Raw genomic sequence first — 20,340 nt, forward strand, 5'->3', positions numbered from 1 at the left:
GATCTTGCAGGGGTTTCAGAAGTTGTTTCTGGCTATCACTTTCTGCAGTTGGGAAGTAAATGTCATTGACCATCTGAACAGATTCTGGCTTTGAGAAGGAAGTAAAATAGAATAGTCGGCTTAAAGTATTACATGGCTCTGGGGAGAGCATTTGTGCCAGCGAATACTGGAATACTAAAGAGACTATCTTGTTTCAAGGACCACTTGCCCCTTTTCTAGGTATCATTGTGTAGTGAACAACCTGTTCAACTGTACAAACAAAGCAAACAATTTTTTTTTTTTTCTGGAGGGGAAGGCTTTCATTTGAAGATACCTCGTTTATTTGTGCTGGTTTTCACTGAGGCCTGAACAGGTAGGACTTCTCTGATGAATAATATTTTGTTCCCCTAGTGGTTCTTGTTCTTGTAGAGATATTTCTACTTACCTGCAGATTTGAAGGCAATGCTTGAGACTTGGATGTAAGGACCAATCTAAATTCAGCAGGGAAACTATCAGCAAAAACACTCACCCACTGAATTGCCTACTTTGGGGAGTCTTTTATGAAAGATTTTTTTAAATAATGTCTCTTCCATGCCATGATATTGTGATTTAAGATAAGAAATATATATGTGTGGTCTTTGTCTCAGTCCCTAGCATGGAGCTCTTAAAACACTAGGAATTTTCTGATACCAGCTAGAAAGGTGTCTCTAGTTAGGTTAATGAGACGACTTGTGGGAAGCACATAGGTAACCTAAGGGGGGGCGGGGTTTGGTTGCCAGAGAACCAGCCATGTGATTGGAGGGTTGGAACTTTCAGTCTTGCCCCCTTGACCTCCAGGGAGTGGAGAAGGCTGGCGTTTGAGTTTAGTTACCAAGGGCTAATGACCTTATCAGTCATGCCTGTGTAATGAAGCCGCCATAAAAACCCCAAAGGACATTTCAGTGCGAGTGTGGAGATTCAGCGGCAGCGGCCTGCCTGGAGATGGCACGGCAGCTCTTTGCCTTTTTGTATACCTTGTCCTGTGGAGCTCTTCCATCTAGCTGTTTCTGAGTCATGTCCTTTTATACTGAGTAAAAGATTTCTCTCATTTTGTGAGCTGCTCTTGCAAATTAATCACACCTAAAGAGGTGGTCATTGCACCTTCCAAACGAGAGCCTGCTGGTCAGAAGCACAGATGGTAGCCTGCACTTGGGAATGTCCTCTGAAGTGGAAGTGGGGGCAGTTTTATAAGACTCGGCCTGTATGTTGTGGGATCTGGTGCTCTCTCTGGGTCGTGTCAGAATCACGTTGAATTGTGGGGACACGCAGGCGGCGTTGCAGAACGGCTCAGAGGTGTGGGGTTAGCCCACACACATTGGAATTGGGACCCAGAAGTCCTTTTACATATTCGTATTTTCAGGCCTTTTATTTCTTTAAACACATTAAACGTACATTTTATATTCTAGTAACTGTCCTGCCTGAAGTCTTTGTGTGTCTGGTTCTGTGCTTTTTGTTTCTGCTGGTTCTTATGGTGTCTAGTTCCTTTGTGTATATTGAATTTACACTGCCTGAGTTGAAGGTGGATTCTTCCAGAGAAAATTTGTTTGCTCCTGTCAAGTGACTGGGAGCATTTATGAACCCATGAACCACTTTGTTTCAAACTATTGGCTTCAGATTTTTTTTTATTTTTTAAAGATTTTATTCATTTATTTGAGAGAGACAGAAAATGAGAGAGCAAGCATGAGAAGGGGGAGGGTCGGAGGGAGAAGCAGACTTCCTGCCAAGCAGGGAGCCCGATGTGGGACTCGATCCTGGGACTCCAGGATCACCACCTGAGCCGAAGGCAGTTGCTTAACCAACTGAGCCACCCAGGCACTCCTGGCTTCAGATTTTTGAGCCACCTGGTTTGTGTGAGCCCAGCTGCTAACCAGCATGAAGATGAACTTTTACTGATTCTCAGGATTTCGGCCGACCTCCCCCATACAGTATGAAGACTTGAATAGGCATTTTTTTCTCCTTGCGGTCTCCTTGAGGAAGGGGGAAGCTATTTTTAGTTTACCCTTACAGCAAGGGTGTGGTCCTTGAGGGTCCAGCTTTGTGCCTGGTACATCTTCTCTTGGGCTTCCCAGCCTGGGCAGGCTCTGAACTTGGTCTCCTAGCCCCTGAGACCTTCAATGCTGGGAAAACTCCATCTGCATTAGGTTAGTGTCCTCAGGGCAAAAGCTGTCTGCAGTCCTCCGCTGTCTACGGAGGGTCCTACCCTTACCTCGTTTTTGGCATCTAAGTTTTCTTTACTTTTTCAATATGTCATGAGAACACTTAAAAAGACATTTTTGTATATGTTACCCAGCATGTTGTAGTTTTCAGAAGGAGAGTTGATTAGAAACAGCACTAAGACAAGAACTTGAACTGCTACTTCTCTTATTGACAACCATATTGCAGAAGATGAAGGCTTGAATGTCCGTCTTCCATACAGTTGTGGAGAGAAGCCACGAGAGCATTTGAAAAGCTAATTAACTTTCTTTCTCTTCAGGTTTCCATATATGCTGTGCCAGACAAGATACATCAGGCAGATTATGCCCTGGATACCGCAGTGACTCTTCTGGAATTTTATGAGGATTATTTTAGCATTCCATATCCCTTACCCAAACAAGGTAAAGATTTTGCACAGTTTTTGCAAATGGTGGCATTGAATGATGTCAGCTATGGATTATAGCCTCCTAATTGGTATTCCCGTGATTATCGCAGTAGCCCTCAGGTCCTTAAACTCTGGCAGGTGTCAGCCATCAGGCTGATCCTTCTGAGCCCGAATCTCTACAGTAAATTTCTAATTAGAGCAGAAGCAGATCTTGATTAGGTTCTGAGGCACATGTCATGGTCATTTTACCTTCTGACTTGAAAGATAAACCCGACTGGGAGCACCTGGGTGGCTCAGTGGGTTAAGCCTCTGCCTTCAGCTCAGGTCATGATCTCAGGGTCCTGGGATCGAGTCCCGCATCGGGCTTTCTGCTCAGCGGGAGCCTGCTTCCCCTGCCCTCTATCTCTGCCTGCTGCTCTGCCTACTTGTGATCTCTCTCTGTCAAATAAATAAATAAAATCTTTATTAAAAAAAAAAAAAGAAAGAAAAACCCGACTGGATTAGTGGGCAGAGAGTGAAAGGCAGAAGCTGTATTTCTTTTTTTTTTTTCCCCAGGATTGGCACATACTTGGGAGGAATACAGAGGGTGCTCAATAAATTTTTCTTAACAAATTTATAGTGTAAGGAAAATCTGCATTTTCCTTCTTAAATAGGCTCTTAGGACCATTGTGTTAGAGATTTTAGGCGAATGGGAGCCTGGGATGTCCCAAGTCTTGTGGATTACTGAGGAATTTGTTAATATTCAATCCCTACACTCATTGTCAGACAGCTGGAAAGGGAGTCAGGAGGCCTGGGGCCCACATCTGACTTGGTCATGCAGCAGCAGAGCAATTCAGTGAACCACAGAGCCTCTTTTTCTCGGTTCTGAAAGGTTCTTCCAGCCTAGAATAGGATTCTGCACAACCAGCCTGGCTTTTCTTAGGATCCATTGCAATACCCATCCGTTCTGAGTGTTAGTGTGTATGGGTGAGGTCTCATTTAGAGGCCGGTAACAGATTTTTGTGTCCTTCCCGAGATCTTGCTGCCATTCCTGACTTTGAGAGTGGTGCTATGGAGAACTGGGGACTGACCACGTACAGAGAATCGATTCTCTTGTTTGACGCTGAGACGTCTTCGGCATCCGATAAGCTTGGCATTACGATGACGGTGTCGCATGAACTTGCCCACCAGGTACACGGTTAATCATGCTTTTAGAAATTGTGGTGCAACTACATCTATATTGCTTTTATGGGACAGAAGAGACTATTCATACTGACATACGAAATGAATCAATTCTTTTCCTATGGAAAAAAGGCAAAGTAAAAATGAGAGTTCTTTAATGCGTTAGGTAGTGTGTTTTAAAATGAACATGGAGGGGCACCTGGGTGGCTCAGTGGGTTAAAGCCTCTGCCTTCGGCTCAGGTCATGATCCCAGGGTCATGGGATCGAGCCCCACATCGGGCTCTCTGCTCAGCAGGGAGCCTGCTTCCTCCTCTCTCTCTCTGCCTGCCTGTCTGCCTACTTGTGATCTCTGTCAAATAAATAAATAAAATCTTAAAAAAAAAATCTCATTCTTTAAAAAAAATAAGATAAAATGAACATGGAAAGGTTTTTCCTTTTACTTTGAGAGAATATTCTGTAAATGTTGACCATATACTGGCATCGCACATGTGAACTCTTTCCTCCTGAATACCTCATGTTTATAGCTGTGTAGATAATCCGATCTCCCTAGAAATGTGTGAATATTTACTGTTTTCCTTTTAGTGGTTTGGGAACCTCGTCACCATGGAATGGTGGAATGATCTTTGGTTAAATGAAGGATTTGCCAAGTTTATGGAGTTTGTGTCAGTCAGCGTGACTCATCCTGAACTGAAAGTTGTAAGTACTTACTTTTTAACAGGTTGATCTGTTTTATTCAGCACTGCTGGAAAATACTTACTGATTCTCAGTGATAGAACTCCTAGACCTATTAACTCCTTGATAGTTGAGATAGGAATCAGGTTCACTACTGGGGATGGTAGTGAACTTTAAAGGTATCACAAAAGCTTATTTCCAAACTGGATTGCTATTTCCAGATCTGTGATTGTTAGGAAATGAAGTTAAATCTTATCCTCCTTTAATATCAAAGAAATAGAAGTAATGACACCCTATCTGTTGCATATCATTTCCTCGAACTTCAGGTTGCTAACTGAAGGATTATCAAGTACAGATCACTGTTACTTCAGTAGGATACTACTTGTCAAATCAGATAGGATCCCATTTGCTTTAGGTAACTGCAGGTTTGTTTACATATAAGCCTGTACTCAGGAGTCACAAACTGAATGCTTTGGAACCTTTATGTGTTTATTTTAAAAATCAGGTATTCAATTTCTGAAAATCACATGCAGTAAAGTTAGAAAGAAACTTCCTTTATGTTAAAACAAAAAAACTTCAAACAATCCTTTGCCTTACTATAATTTTGAGTTAAGCATATATCAGCTTCCCACTTTCATCTTCCAATACACATAATTTATTTATAGTTATAATGTCCATATAACTGTTACACTACAATGGATCATAAATATTTTCCCATTTCCACATAACCCTTACTAATAAAAATGATTCTGTGTGTATGTTATTCTATTGGGTAATATGACCTAAGAAATCGAATTACACTTTGAGTTTGTTATCCATTTTTTAAAATTTTTTACTACATGGTTTAAATTTCTTTGCTTTAAAATATGATTGGAGTTGTTGCAATCACTACACACTTTAGTTGTTTTGATTCTATTTGGCTACAGGCCTCATGGTTTTGTTTTTAAGAGAAAATGGTCTTCTAAAGTGATATAGGTATTTTAAGAGGAACAAATTCTAAAATGTTAACCTAAAATCATTTCTTGGAAGCTCTTTAGCAACTACAATTCTAGTTTATTTTGTAAACTCAATAAACACAGAAGAGGTTTGGACCAGAAATTGAAAGTATAAACCTATTACCCCAGACCAAACATTATTCCTTTCATATTTATTATCTAAAGTAGAAGTCACATGGGTGATGTTGTCTCTGTGTCGGCAGGAAGATTATTTCTTCGGCAAGTGTTTTAATGTGATGGAGGTTGATGCGTTAAATTCCTCACACCCTGTGTCAACACCTGTGATGAAACCTGCTCAGATTCGGGAGATGTTTGATGAAGTTTCTTATGAAAAGGTAAAAATGGATAATAAGGGGACATTTTGGACACCAAACTGCTAAAGACTTGGATGGAAGGATGATAGATAGGATTGTGGGGTGGCTTTCCCTTCCTAAGGAACAACCCAGATTGAATGCCTTCTGTGCTGCCCTATGCTGGCTGGAGTTCACTCTTGAAGACCCAACACGCAGTTTGATGGGTAATCCTGAAGAGAAACTTCGAGTCGGTGTCTCCCTCAACAAATGGGTCTTGACTGAGCCTCACCTTTGTACCAGGCAGACGGTCCTGCCTCCCGTAGCTTGCCTTTCAGTGCCTTCAGAAATAGCTGGTATTGTTGAACTGCAAAATACTGTCCTATACAATGTGTTTAATGACAGAACTGGAAACGGTTGCTCCCATTAAATGGGAGATCTTACATAACAGTCTTCACCTGGCTTATCTGGACAAGGGAAAGGGAAGGATTCTAGTCACAGTGGTCACATGGGGCCTGTGTATTGCCCTCAGGAATACAAGCCAGAGCTACAGTCTGAGTCCTTGCTTCGTGAGATCAAGCTTCTGCTCTCCCAGTTCTCTTCCCATTCCCAACCATTCTACTGTCTTCAACAAGGTGGAGAATGTCATTTATCGTGGTACTTGGCCAATTTATTTGTAGTAAACAGACCGTATTTCTTTGATGTTTTCATCAGCAGTGTAGGGGAGATAAAAACAGACCTACAGAGGCCTAGCTCCGTGGAACAGATGAGAACCCAGAAATAAACCCACACCTATATGGTCAGTTTTTTTGTGTGTGCAAAGGGAGCCACAGTCATGGTGTGGAGAGGAAAAGACTCTTCACACAGGAATACTGGGTCTCGAGGCGTTCTCTTGTTTCTTTTCCCTGTGTTCCTCTGGCCCTCTCTGCTCCAGGTTGCCTGCCCTCCTCTGTTCCTTAACCGGGACCTCTGTTTCCATCTCCTATTGTAGCTACTTTCCCCACTGCTGGGCTGGAGTGGCCCCAGGGAAGGCAGGAGGTGGCGCCAAGTGTTGGTTCTGCACCACTGTCCACTGACCTGGGGATAATGGCAGCTGGCCAGTGGTGGTCATTTGCCCTGTGGGGAGGCTTAGTTGCTGTTAGAAAATGATGGCACTAGGGGGCGAAGAAGAGAAACAGTCCTGTTCAGTCCCCTGACTAGACAGGTCCAGGTTTACCCACTTCCTTGAAAAGCACTTTTTTTTCGTAAACGCACTTTCTTTAATTGTGTCACAAATCACAGACTTTGAAAATGTTACCGCGGTTGCATTTTGAAAGAGTTCTTCCAAACTAAAAGTGTGACAGCAGATCAGATGATGATTCAATTTAACAATTACCCACGCTGTCTTTTCAGGGAGCTTGTATTCTGAATATGCTAAGGGATTATATCAGTGCTGACGCATTTAAAAGTGGTATTGTACAGTACCTCCAGAAGTATAGCTACAAAAACACAAGAAATGAGGACCTGTGGAATAGTATGGCAAGTGTGAGTATGGTTTGGTTTAGTCTCTGCGTTGGGGATTACCAGGCTTATTACCATGTTTTGTTTTGTTTTTTTTCCTACACCCTGTTAATCCCTCTGAGAAGAATCCTGACTGTTTTCTAGAGAACCGGGAATAACACATTTGGTTTTGGTTTTTAGATTTGCCCTACAGATGGCTCAGAAAGGATGGATGGCTTTTGCTCCAGGGATCCTCATTCATCTTCAACCTCAGTAAGTTCTTGCAGCTGTATGTGGTACCCCAAAACACATGTGTTTACTCCGTGTTCTTTGAAGGAAGCCTCGGGGCCAACCTCTCTGAGGTCCCTCATTCTGTCACTGTAACTCCACATAAGACTGTGGTTAGGGGCACCTGGGTGGTTCAGTGGGTTAAAGCCTCTGCCTTCGGCCCAGGTCATGATCCCAGGGTCCTCGGATCAAGCCCCACATCGGGCTCTCTGCTCAGCAGGGAGCCTGCTTCCTCCTCTCTCTGTGCCTGCCTCTCTGCCTACTTGTGATCTCTGTCTGTCAAATAAATAAAATCTTAAAAAAAAAAAAAAGACTGTGGTTAAACTGTAGCAGACTGACAGCCTTTTTACAGTTTCCCTGAAAAGCTCTCTACGCGAGGGGGTGGCATAGCATTCGTGGGAAACGCGTATCACTGGTACTAATTTGTTCGGCTTCGTTCTCTGGAAAGCAGTGAATTTATGACCTGTTCCTGTGGTAGACCGGGGCTGTGTCAGTCAGCCCGTGTGGGTCACTCCCATAGCTCTTCATTCGTGAAAAAACAAATGAGGGCAGCGGGCAGCCTTGCACACTTAAGCATCAGGCACGTGCCGAGCACTTGACTCTTTTATATCTCAGTGTGAACCTGTGAACTTAACTGATGGGGGTGTGAAATCCAAAAGCATATGCTGGGTCAGTTGCAGAGTGGGGATTTGAATTTAGATCTAATTCACATTTTTAACTGCTAAGCTATAAAGAATTCATAATATTTGAGTCCCAAAACCACGTGAGTCTGGTTATCTGGACTTGTGGAGTTTTTTCATAGGAAGTGGAAGTTGAGTCTAGAGAGGCAGCTAAATTTTATTCACCATATTGTCATTTTTGAGGCCTTTATGGCTTTTAGAGACCGCTTTACTCCGTGATTTCTAGATTTGTTACATAGTGTGTTTTATTGTTTGGCTCTTAAATATCCTTAGAAGCTTTTTTAGTATCCAAGAATATATCAGCTTTTAAGACAGCTGAATGTGGACCGTCTTGATGTTAGCACTTGGGAAGGACAGGCTAGTGGCTGAACATTTTCTCCCACCTTGCCTGTCTGAGCCAGCGTCGTTACATGGTTGTTGAACGCCTGACCCTTGGTCTCCCTTCCCTACCTTCATTCATTCACTTACCTGCTGGGGGCAGGGTGCCAAGCCCAAGGGATGCCCAGTAGAACCAGATACAGTACCTGCTCATGAGCTGAGACCTACATAGGTAGAGGAAGAGACTGGAAAGGCAGGCAGGCCGTGCTCTGGTGGGGATGCCACGCGGGACACAGTGTGGGGAAGGGAGGAGGAGAAGGGGTGAGGAAAAGCTTCGAGGGACTTGTCAACAGGTCTTAGCCCAGGAGCGCAAGCCTGGGTTCTCCATTAGCATCGGGCAAGTGGTCACGTATCTGTTTTCTGTCTACCTCAGCACTGGCGACAGGAAGGCCTTGATGTAAAAACCATGATGAACACATGGACGCTGCAGAAGGGCTTTCCCCTGATAACTGTCACGGTGAGGGGGAGGAACGTACACATGAGGCAGGAGCACTACACCAAAGGACCCGAGGACGCCGCAGAAACTGGGTAATGTTCAGAGTGCAAGGCTCGGGTTGTTGCCTCGGTAACGCCTGCCTTCTGTGACAAAAATTCATTTTTCAGAGTGTTCTTGTCTTGACTGCTAAAATATTTCAACTAAATCTCTGTATCCTATGAAGTTGAGTTACACACCACCATCTTCCCAAGAGGATAAATGTGGCTTTCAACCTTGGTTCTTCTCAGTAAAGCTGATAATGTATCATTATTTTAACATTGCCATGTCCTGTAGTTTGATGGGCTGGTAATTCCGGTTTCTGACTGGAAACGAGCTCTACACGAAGCAACTGTCCCTAAATGCCAATAGTGCCTGGCGTTTGGGTTGGAGTCGAGGACATAGACATGCAGGTGGTGTCTGGGGAGTAGGGGGGACTGCGTTGGTTTTTGGAAGTCTGCGTTAGATCCGGGAGCCTGTTTGTCAGCTTTACGACTTCAGAAGGGCATCCCTGGAAAGCAGATCATGCACCTTGACCGACCCAAATGGACAATACTTCAATTTGTTTTGAAATAATTTCAGACTTAGAGGACTTGTAAGAAGAGCACAAAGAATTCTCATGTATTCTTTACCCAGATACACATATATGCTAGCTTTTTACTACATTTGCTTTATCATTCTCTCTCTCCCGCTCCCTCCACTTCTCTCCCGTCTCTTTACATATAACCTGAAATACACGTATAAAATGTAAAATAGAACCTTTCCATGTATAATCCAAAATATCAGTTAAAAATACACTCTTTAGGGCGCCTGGGTGGCTCAGTTGGTTAAGCGACTGCCCTCGGCTCAGGTCATGATCTTAGAGTCCCAGGATCAATCCCACATTGGACTCCCTGCTCAGTGGGGATCTGCTTCTCCCTCTGACCCCACTCGCTCTCCTGCTCTCTCTTATTCTCTCTCTTTCAAGTAAATAAAATCTTAAAAAAGAATACTCTTTACCTTTTTATATGCTCTCTACATAGCATATATATTAGTCATATATATTATTGAAGTATGATTGACAAACAGTATCCCATTTCATATATATGTCATACTGATTCAATATATTTTTACATTGCAAAGTACCAATAAGTCTTATTACCATCTGTCACTAAAGAAAATTATTACAGTATTACTGGGGCTCCTAGGTAGCTCAGTGGGTTAAGTCTCTGCCTTCGGCTCAGGTCATGATCTCAGGGTCCTGGGATTGAGCCCCAGGTCGGGCTCTCTGCTCCGTGTGGAGTCCGCTTCCCCCCTCTCTCTGCCTGCCTCTCTGCCTACTTGTGATCTTTCTCTCTGTCAAAAAATAAGTAAAATCTTTAAAAAAAAAAAAAAGAAAATTATTGCAGTATTGACTGTATTCCTTATGCTATACATTATATCCCATGACTTACTAATTTTAAAACTGAAATTTGTATCTCTTAACCTTCTTTACCTACTTTCCCCCCACCCCACACCACCCCCCACAACCAAGAGTTTGTTTCCTTTATCCATGAGTCTTTGTTTTGTTTTGTGTCTCAGATTACACATAGAGGGAGATCCTACAGTACTTGTTTTTATCTGTAGGAGTTCTTTCACGTAGCATAATATCCTCTAGACCCATCTCTGCTGTTGCAAATGGGAAGATTTCATTCTTTTTTATGGCTAATACTCTTACTGTGTGTATATGTACGTATGTGTATATATACACCTTTTTATCAACTTATCACTGGACACTTAGGTTGCTTCTGTATCTTGCTGTACCTACACAATGCTGCAGTGAACATACAGGTTCATGTACCTCTTCAGATGGGTGTTCTCATTTTCTTCGAATAAATACTCAGAAGAGGGATTGCTGGGTCATAGTGTAGTTCTACTTTTAATTTTTTGAGCAACCTACATACTATTTATGATAGTGACTATACCAGTTTACACTCTAACCTTCAGGAAAACGGAGCCTTCCATTTCCTCAACATTCTTACCTATACTCGTCATTTTTCTTATTTTTTATTGCTTTCTTTTCTTTTCATCATGCTAACTGTACTCGTGAATCCCCATCACCTATTTCACCCCCCTCCCCACCCCCGGCCCCACCTCCCCTTTGGTAACCATCAGTTACTTAGCATTATACTCTCCAGTTCCATTCATGTCGTTCCAAATGGCAAGACTTTTTTCTTTTTTATGGCTGAGTGATAGTCATTTTATCTATATCTATATATAATCCCACATCTTCTGTATCCATTCATCTGTTAATGGACACTTGGGCTGTCTCCATAATTTGGCTACTATAAATAATGCTGCTGTAAATATCGTGGTGCATGTATCCCTCTGAATTAGTGTCTTCATATTCCTTGGGTGGATACCCAGTAGTGCTATTGCTGGATCATAGGGTAGCTCTATTGTTAATGTTTTCAGGAACCTCCATACTGTTTTCCAGCATGTCTGTACCAGTTTGCATTTCCACCACCAGTGCAGGAGGGCTCCCCTTTCTCCGCATCCTCACCAACACTTGTTTCTTGGGCTTTAATGTCAGCCATCCTGACAGATGGGAGGTGATATCTCATTGTAGTTTTGATTTGCATTTCCCTGATAAGTGATGTTGAATATTTTTTCATGTGTCTGTTGGCCATCTGGATGTCTTCTTTGGAGAAATGTCTGTTCATGGCTTCCGTCCATTTTTTAACTGGTTTCTTTGTTTTTTGGCTGTTGAGTTTGATAAGTTCTATACATTTTGGATACTAACCTTTTATTGGATACGTCATTTGCAAATACCTTCTTTTTCATAGGCTGCACTTTAGCTTTGTTGGTGGTTCACTGTGCAGAAGCTTTTTATTTTGATGTAGTCTCAATAGTTTATTTTTTGTTTTCTTTCTCTTTGGTTCTTTGGTTTTCTTTCTCTTGCCTCAAGAGACTTATCTAGAAAAATGTATCAGAAATTACTGCCTGTGCCCTCTTTGAGGATTTTTATGGTTTCAGGACTCACATTGAGTTGTTTAATCCATGTTAAGGTTGTTTTTGTGTATGGTGAAAGAAGTGGTGTAGTCTCATTCTTTTGCATGTAGCTGTCCAGTTTGCCAACACCATTTGTTGAAGAGCTTTTCCCCACTGTATACCGATTCCCCTTTTGTCAAAGATAAATTAAATATATGATCATGGGTTTGCTTCTGGGTTTTCTGTTCTATTGATCTATGTGTCTGTTTTTTATGCCAGTACCATACAGGTTTAATACTACCATTTTGTAATATGACTTAAAATCTGGTGTTGCGGTACCTCCAGTTTTTTCTTTCTCAAGATGGCGTTGGCTATTTGAGGTCTTTTGTGGTTCCATACACATTTTAGAATTGTTCGTTCAAGCTCTGTGAAAAATGCTGCTGGTATTTTGATAGGAATTGCATTAAATCTGTAGATTGCTTTGCGTGCCATAGTCATTTTAATGATACCTGTTCTTCCATTCCATGAGCATGGAATGTCTTTCCATTTCTTTGCGTTGTCTTAAATTTCTTTCATCAGTGTTTTATAGTTTTCAAAATAATAGGTCTTTCACATGTTAGGTTAAGTTTATGCCTAGATATTTTATTGTGTCTGGTGCAAATACAAGTAAGACTCTTAATTTCATGTTCTGCTGTTTCATGGTTAGTGTATAGGAATGCAACAGATTTCTGTACATTGAATTTGGATCCTGCAACTTCACTAGACTCCGTTATCAGTTCTAGTAGTGTTTTAGTAGAGTCTTGAGAGTTTTCTATGTATGGTATCATGTCATCTGCAAATAATGAGAACTTTATTTCTTCCTTACCAATTTGGATGCCCCCCCCTTTTTTTATGTTGTCTGATTGCTATGGCTAGGAATTCCAGTACTATGTTGATTAAAATTGATGAGAGTGGACATCTTTCTCTTTTCTTGACCTTAGGGGAAAGCTCTGTTTTTCACCATTGAGTACAATGTTGATTGTAGTTTGCATATAAGGCCTTTATTATGTTGAGGTATGTTTCCTCTAGACCTACGTTGCAGAGGGTTGTTTTTTTTTTTTTTTTATCATAAATGGAGGTTGTACTTTGTCCAATGCTTTTTCTGCATCTGTTGAAATGATCATATAGTTTATCCTTTCTCTTACTGATGTGATATATCATGTTGATCTGTGTGTGTGTGTGTGAGAATATTGAGTCACATTTGCGTCCTGGGAATAATCTGGTTTGACTGCAGTGAATGATTTTTTTTTTTTTTTTTTAATGTAGGATTCAGTTTGCTAATGCCTTGTTAAGGATTTTTGCATCTATACTCATGAGAGATACTGGCCTGTACTTTTTCATATTTCCTCCTGTGATCTTTTCTTTTCCTCTTATGACTCCTTAACATTTCTTATAAGGCTAGTTTGTGGTTCTTCTTAGTTCAGTGAACATCTTTATGACCATTATTTTGAACTCTTTATCAGGTAAATTACCTATTTCATTAGGGCTTTTCTTTTTCTGGGATTTTTTTGTTTTCTTTGGTTGGGAATATAATCCTTGGTGTCCTTAGTTTGTTTGACTTCTGTCTATTTCTGTGATTTACTGTTAGCTGTGTAGGTTGCGTGTGCCTAGTGGCTTTGGTTGGCCAGCTGAAGCCGGAGTGGGATGGGGGGGAAGTGTCCCAGGGCAAAAGTGAACCAAAGCTGTTCTGGTGAGATGGCTGGAACTGGAGTATGCATGGGCTGGGGAGTTCTGAGACACTCCTTCCCTGGGCTGCTCTGGAGAAATAGCTGAAGTTGGAGGAGATGGTGCCCTGGTTGGAGGTCTAGAGCTGGAGTGGGAGCAGGTGCAGTCCATGGGGTCCCAGGTTGTCCTGCACCAAGGATGGCTGGGGCTTGACTGGGTATAAGCCAGGAGGGTCCCAGAGTACTCTGCTGGGTTCACCGCAGCAGGTTGACGGGAGTTGGTATGGGCTAGGAGTCTTGGACTGGCTGGGGTGGCCCTACGCAGCTGGCTAGAGTGACTGAACCCTGCCCCTGTCCACAATATCACGGTGGAGGGGGAATGAAAGTGGTACTCACCAGCGCCTATGACTTCAGAGAGAGTTCTAGCAGTTTGCCTCCTGTTTGGTGGATGCTCCAGAGTTGGTCAGTGGATTTTCTTCACTTATAATCTAGTTATCCTCTAAATGGCTATGTATGTATCCATCACATCCCAGGGTGGGCAAGTCTGCGTGTGGTGCCTTCGGTAATAGCCCTCCCTCACTGCCTCGGGATTCCTGTTATCTTGTCTCTTTCTCTGTCTTCTGTGTGTGGTCCCTCTATCATTTGTCATGCAGAAGCTATTCAGCCAGCTCTTGATTCTTCTTCAAAAGGAATTGCTCTATGTGTAGATATAGATTTGCTGCATCCACAGGGGAGGTAAGTTCGATGTCCTGCTATGTTGTCCTCCTGGATCCACAGTAGCATATATATATATATATATGCTTATATATATATATTTTATATAAATATATTTAGATATATAGATTTTATGTATGTATATTGCACAATGTAATACATACATATGTATATATATTTTACTACAGGTAAGTTGGAAACATGATGTCCTCTACTCTGAAATAGTTGTATGATATTTCTATAAAAAATAAGAATATTCACCATGTAAGCACAATATAATTATCAAAATTATGAAATGAAATTGATCTAATACTTTCTTTTTTTAAGATTTTATTTATTTAATTGACAGAGATCACAAGTAGGCAGAGAGGCAGGCAGAGAGAGAGAGGGGGAAACAGGCTCCCCGCTGAGCAGAGAGCCCGATGCAGGGCTCGATCCCAGGACCCTGAGACAATGACCTGAGCTGAAGGCAGAGGCTTTAACCCACTGAGCCACCCAGGCACCCCTGATCTAATACTTTGATCCATAAACCTGACTTAACTTTTCCACCTTTCCTAATAACGTCTTCATAGCAAAGAAGAAAACTCCGGTTCAGGATTCAATATAGGCTCACATTGCATTGTCACACATGTTCAGTTGTATTTTTTTCTTCTTTTCCTGAAACAGATCCTTAACATTTTTCTTCTTGCCCTTGATATTTTTGAAGAACACAGGCCAGTTCTGTTCTTTCTCTTCTTTCCTTTTCTTCTTTTAATAGATTGTCCTCCAGTCTTTGTTTTCTGCTGTTTGTTCATGATGGGATTCAGGTTGTGCATCACTGACAGGAATTCCACTGAAGTGATACTCTATTCTTTTTTTTTTGCCTTAAAGATTTTATTTATTTATTTGACACACAGAGATCACAAGCAGGCAGAGAGGCAGAGAAAGAGAGGAGGAAGCAGGCTCCCTGCTGAGTGAGAGCCCGATGCGGGGCTCGATCCCAGGACCCTGGGATCATGACCTGAGCTGAAGGCAGAGGCTTTAACCCACATTTATTAAGAATAGAATATCACAGGGGAGCCACCCAGGCGCCCCTGTGATATTCTATTCTTAATAAATGTAGGAGTCACAGGATGGCGATCTGTGCCATTTATAGGGGTCTTTAAGGTAGGACCTCTGAGCTCCAACCTCTACAGAGGGTGCTGGGGTTCACTGGAGCCCAAATTCCCAGCTCTACTGAAGAAGTCCAAGAAGAATGAACAGTACTTGAACTGGTGCCCCTTGCAAAACTGGAAAACAGGCTGGTGACATCTTGACCTCTTGGCTCTAGTAGTTTTGGTATCATCATTAAAACTCACCCATGTGTGGCATGTGATAGATGATTTAATAACTGTTTGTTGGACTGAATCAACAAATAATCTGTCCTTTCTCTAAGGTACCTGTGGCATGTTCCACTGACATTCATCACTAGCAAATCAAACTCAATCCAAAGATTTTTGCTGAAGACAAAAACAGGTAACTGATCGTAGAAATAACTAGGTTAAGTCCGGAAGAAACTGGAAATGTGTAAGACTTGCTAAGTTTGTTTTACTGTTGATTGTGATTAAAACAGAAGGATCAGGTCAATCTTTATATTAGCAAATTGTTGGCTTTCAATTTCTAGTGAAGATAGAAGATTGAAAATATTCTCTGGTAGCAAAAAAGAAAGTCAGTGTCTTGCCAGGTGGAGAATAAAGCATCTGAGTTATATATGCTGAGAGGGAGGGATTACAAGTGAAAATTCCCCCTTTTTTGAACCCTGCTAGATCATATCATATGTATGGCCTAAAATATGGCTGTATTCTCATAGATCTATAAATCACAAAATATTGGTGTCTAAAGCTAGTGCAGGCTTTTGCCTATTGGAATGGACTTTTCTGGTTTCTGAAAGAAATGTGTCCAAAAGGAAACTCATTTCAGTATTTAAATTGCTCAATATTAAACTTGCCTTTAGTTTCTTTGTCCAGTCTCTGATCAGAAAAGCTTTCATCAGCCAAGACAGAAAATGGAGCTCTGATGTATTTTATTTGCTCTAGATGTGCTCATCCTCCCAGAAGAGGTAGAATGGATCAAATTTAATGTTGGAATGAACGGCTATTACATTGTGCATTATGAGGATGATGGATGGGATTCTTTGAGTGGCCTTTTAAAAGGAGCACACACAACAATCAGCAGCAATGATCGGGCCAGTCTCATCAACAATGCGTTTCAGCTCGTCAGGTAATAGACTCCTCAAGGTCTTGGTTTATTTCTGAAAGTCGCTATTAGCATTCAAACACTTGATTTCTAAAGATGAAAATGATTCCTTGCTAGTAAGAAGCTAGATGGTGTTTTCTCCTAAGTTCTTAAATTCCAAGGTTGCTTCTAGTCTTAGGATTAACCAACCATGTGTCTGTGTCTTCAGAGTAAAGCTAAAGCAAGTAATCTGTATTTTAATGTTGCTAACAACATAGATCAGACTGATGCAGAAGTATAGAAAACCAGGAGACCAGCCTTGTGGAGAAGCTTCTGGTCCCTAAAGCCTTGTCCCATAGCTTTTCTGGTCCTGCTGAAGCTTAGGAGGTTTCTGCCCTGGTGGGTCTTTCACATTTTCAAAGCCTTCTTAGAAGACTACGTGGGTTAGTACCCAGTTGTTTGCATTTTGTGTCTGGGATTAACCCAGATTTCTCCCCCCAGTCCTCAAACTAGATACCTGAATTTCATGGAAGGTTTCTGGAATAGAGCTTAGAAAATGTGGCCCAACCACATGATGTTGGAGTTGTTAAGGATAGTGTTCATTCTTTTTTTTGCCTTATGACCATGGTTTTTAAGGAAATGGTTCCTAAGCCTGAAACTCAAATTTGTTCAGTATTTAGGCAGAGCTGCAGTCCCCAGGGGAGTCACCCAGGTGGGAAGACATGATTCCATCATTCTCATTTCCCATGTCCCTTTGCTCTAAATTTTGAGTTCATTTGCTGGACCTCTCAGGGTGGCAAAAGGCAATGGGGGATAAAGATAGAGGTGGTTTTTCTAGTTGTTTCTGCCTACCTGAGACTATTTCCCTCTGTAATATTGCTGAATTCTTGGAGGATTTTGCACTTAATATATACGCTGCCCCTGAGACTTTGGACACCTGCCCTCCATAATGAAAGGTGTTTGGTTGTTTTTTTTTTTAAGATTTTAAAAATTTATTTCATAATGAAGGGATTTGTCTATGTTCACTTTCTTTTTGAAATGGAGATAAGAATGTGTTTAATGCAGACGCTCAGACTTTTGACTGGGTGGCAGTCTCTAAGATGACTGATTTTGATAAAAATCACTATCTTACTCTGGATGTTGAGCCCCCTGTCTGTTGTTTCTTAGAGGGACAAATGCTGATCTGTCTCCATTTTGTCTTCACCAAGAGTTAGCACTGGCTCTATTATTATTTAAGAAACTTCCTCCACAGTGGTAAATAAGCCAGTGCTATGTGTGAAAGATAAGACACTTATATAAAGGTCCCGTTAATAAGGCGGCATTTATATCTGATTGAATGTTTCACTGGAAGATTAAAGTATCTTTTAGGGGCACCTGGGTGGCTCAGTGGGTTAAAGCCTCTGCCTTTGGCTCAGGTCATGATCCTGGGTCCTGGGATCGAGCCCCGCATGGGGCTTTCTGCTCATCAGGGAGCCTGCTTCTTTTTTTTTTTTTTTTTTAAGATTTTATTTATTTATTTGACAGACAGAGATCACAAATAGGCAGAGAGGCAGGCAGAGGGAGAGGGAGAAGCAGGCTCCCCGCTGAGCGGAGAGCCCGATGTGGGGCTCGATCCCAGGACCCTGGGATCATGACCTGAGCTGAAGGCAGAGGCTTTAACCCACTGAGCCACCCAGGTGCCCAGGGAGCCTGCTTCTTCCTCTCTCTCTCTCTCTCTCTGCCTACCTGTGATCTCTGTCAAATAAAATCTTAAAAAAAATCTTTTGAAACAAAGTTGATTTCCTGGTTTTTGTTTAAACTGCTAACCATGGTGTCTCTTGACCAGCAATGGAAAGCTATCAATTGAAAAAGCCTTGGATTTAGCCCTGTACTTGAAACGTGAAACTGAAATTATGCCGGTCTTCCAAGGTTTGAACGAGCTGATACCTATGTATAAGTTGATGGAGAAAAGAGATATGAAAGAAGTGGAAAATCAGTTCAAGGTAGAAGCCTTCGATAAATTGAAGAGTTACATACTGCTTTGCTTTTGTGTGGGTGTGGGAAAGCATCCTTACCATTGTGTATATAGGTATATCTATAGAAAGTGCATCAGAATTAGTATGCGGATTAAATAGCAAAGATTTGGGTTTCATCCTGACACTAAAGACAAAGCACAATAAGAATCAGTACTTAAATTTTATGGATTTGTTATTCCCTTCTTTTTGCAAATCCTTTATTTTACTTGTCTTTTGATGTTTACTATTTAATTTTTATTATATTCAAGTTAACATATAATGTTTCAGGGGTAGCATTTAGTGATTCATTGGTTGCATGTAACACCCAGTGCTCATTACATCACATGCCTGCCTTAATTCCTATCACCCAGTTATCCCGTCCCACCACCCCTCTCCCCTCCAGCAACCCTGTTTGTTTCCTGTATTTAAGAGTCTCTTATAATTTGCCTCCCTCTCTGTTTGTATCTTTTATTTTTCCTTCCTTTCCCCGATACTCATCTGTTTTGTTTCTTTAATTCCACATATGAGTAAAATCATATAGTATTTGTCTTACTTTGACTTTTTTCACTTACCATAATACCCCGTATTTGGATGACATCATTGCAAATGGAAAGGTTTCATTCTTTTTGATGGCTGAGTAATATTACACACACACACACACACACACACACACACACACACACACACACACACACCACCCCCCCCCCCCCCCACATCTTCTTTATCCATTCATCTGTCAGTGGACATCTGGGCTTTTCCCATATTTTCGCTCTTGTGGACATTGCTGCTATAATATTGGGGTATAGAGGCCTCTTAGAATCACTCTCTATCCTTTGGATAAATACCCAGGAGTGCAATTGCTGGGTCGTAGGGTAGTTCTATTTTCAACTTTTTGAGGAACCTCCATACTGTTTTCTAGAGTGGCTGCAACAGCTTGCATTCCCACCAACAGTGTAGGAGGGTTCCCCTTTCTCTACATCCTTCACAACATCTGTTGTTTCCTGACTTGTTTAATTTTAGCCATTCTGACTGGTGTGAGGTGGTATCTCGTTTTGATGGTTACTCTTAAGATACTCCATGACTCAGGTACTTGAGGAAGAGGGACAAAATCATTTTTGGCAAAATGTTATGAAGTCCTGTTGTATGATTTGCTCTCAAAATTTAGTTCTATAAACCTGGTTTCAAAAGTGGCAGTTCATCATGATTTTTAAATAGATAAAGGTATATTTATAAAAGATGGTTATGCAAATAGTAAAATTTTGATTTTCTTGTTTTTGCCCCTTTTATAAGTAAATATAAACAGAATCACGTGGTTTAAAAAAAAATAAGAGTTGGATCACACTTTAACAATTAATCCCCACTCCCTGAGGGTGTTATCAACTCATCTAAAACACAAGGCGGCCCAGGACAGTACTGGTGACACGTGTGGCTTTTCCGCAGGCCTTTCTCATCAGGCTGCTGAGGGACCTCATTGATAAGCAGACGTGGACAGATGAGGGCTCCGTCTCGCAGCGAATGCTGCGGACTGAGCTGCTCCTTCTCGCCTGTATGCGCAAGTATCAGCCCTGCGTGCAGAGGGCAGAAGCCTATTTCAGAGAGTGGAAGGAAGCTGATGGAAATCTGAGGTCAGTGCTTATCGAACAACGAGTCTGTTCCGTAAAGGCTATCTTTTCTGTTTTTCATCGTCAGTGCTAGATGTTGGGAGAAAAAAACTAGACACAAACCTCCCATGCTGTACTTCTTGGGGAAATAAATTGCTTTTTGAGATTTTTCTGT

General features: G+C 41.6%; 1 protein-coding gene across 1 annotated transcript in view; it reads left to right on the top strand.

Moving 5' to 3' along the window:
- ERAP1 (endoplasmic reticulum aminopeptidase 1) overlaps positions 1 to 20,340 on the top strand; it is a 40,253-nt gene that overhangs the window by 11,465 nt on the left and 8,448 nt on the right. Inside the window, exons 5-15 of the mRNA XM_080804831.1 lie at positions 2,492 to 2,612; positions 3,612 to 3,766; positions 4,340 to 4,453; positions 5,628 to 5,759; positions 7,107 to 7,238; positions 7,395 to 7,466; positions 8,913 to 9,067; positions 15,792 to 15,871; positions 16,432 to 16,615; positions 18,396 to 18,552; positions 20,005 to 20,189. Of these exons, the coding sequence (XP_080660957.1) occupies positions 2,492 to 2,612; positions 3,612 to 3,766; positions 4,340 to 4,453; positions 5,628 to 5,759; positions 7,107 to 7,238; positions 7,395 to 7,466; positions 8,913 to 9,067; positions 15,792 to 15,871; positions 16,432 to 16,615; positions 18,396 to 18,552; positions 20,005 to 20,189 (1,487 nt within the window). The remainder of the gene's footprint in view (positions 1 to 2,491; positions 2,613 to 3,611; positions 3,767 to 4,339; positions 4,454 to 5,627; positions 5,760 to 7,106; positions 7,239 to 7,394; positions 7,467 to 8,912; positions 9,068 to 15,791; positions 15,872 to 16,431; positions 16,616 to 18,395; positions 18,553 to 20,004; positions 20,190 to 20,340) is intronic.

This window comes from Martes martes (genome assembly GCF_963455335.1).
Source record: "Martes martes genome assembly, chromosome: 5".
Lineage (NCBI taxonomy): Eukaryota > Metazoa > Chordata > Mammalia > Carnivora > Mustelidae > Martes > Martes martes.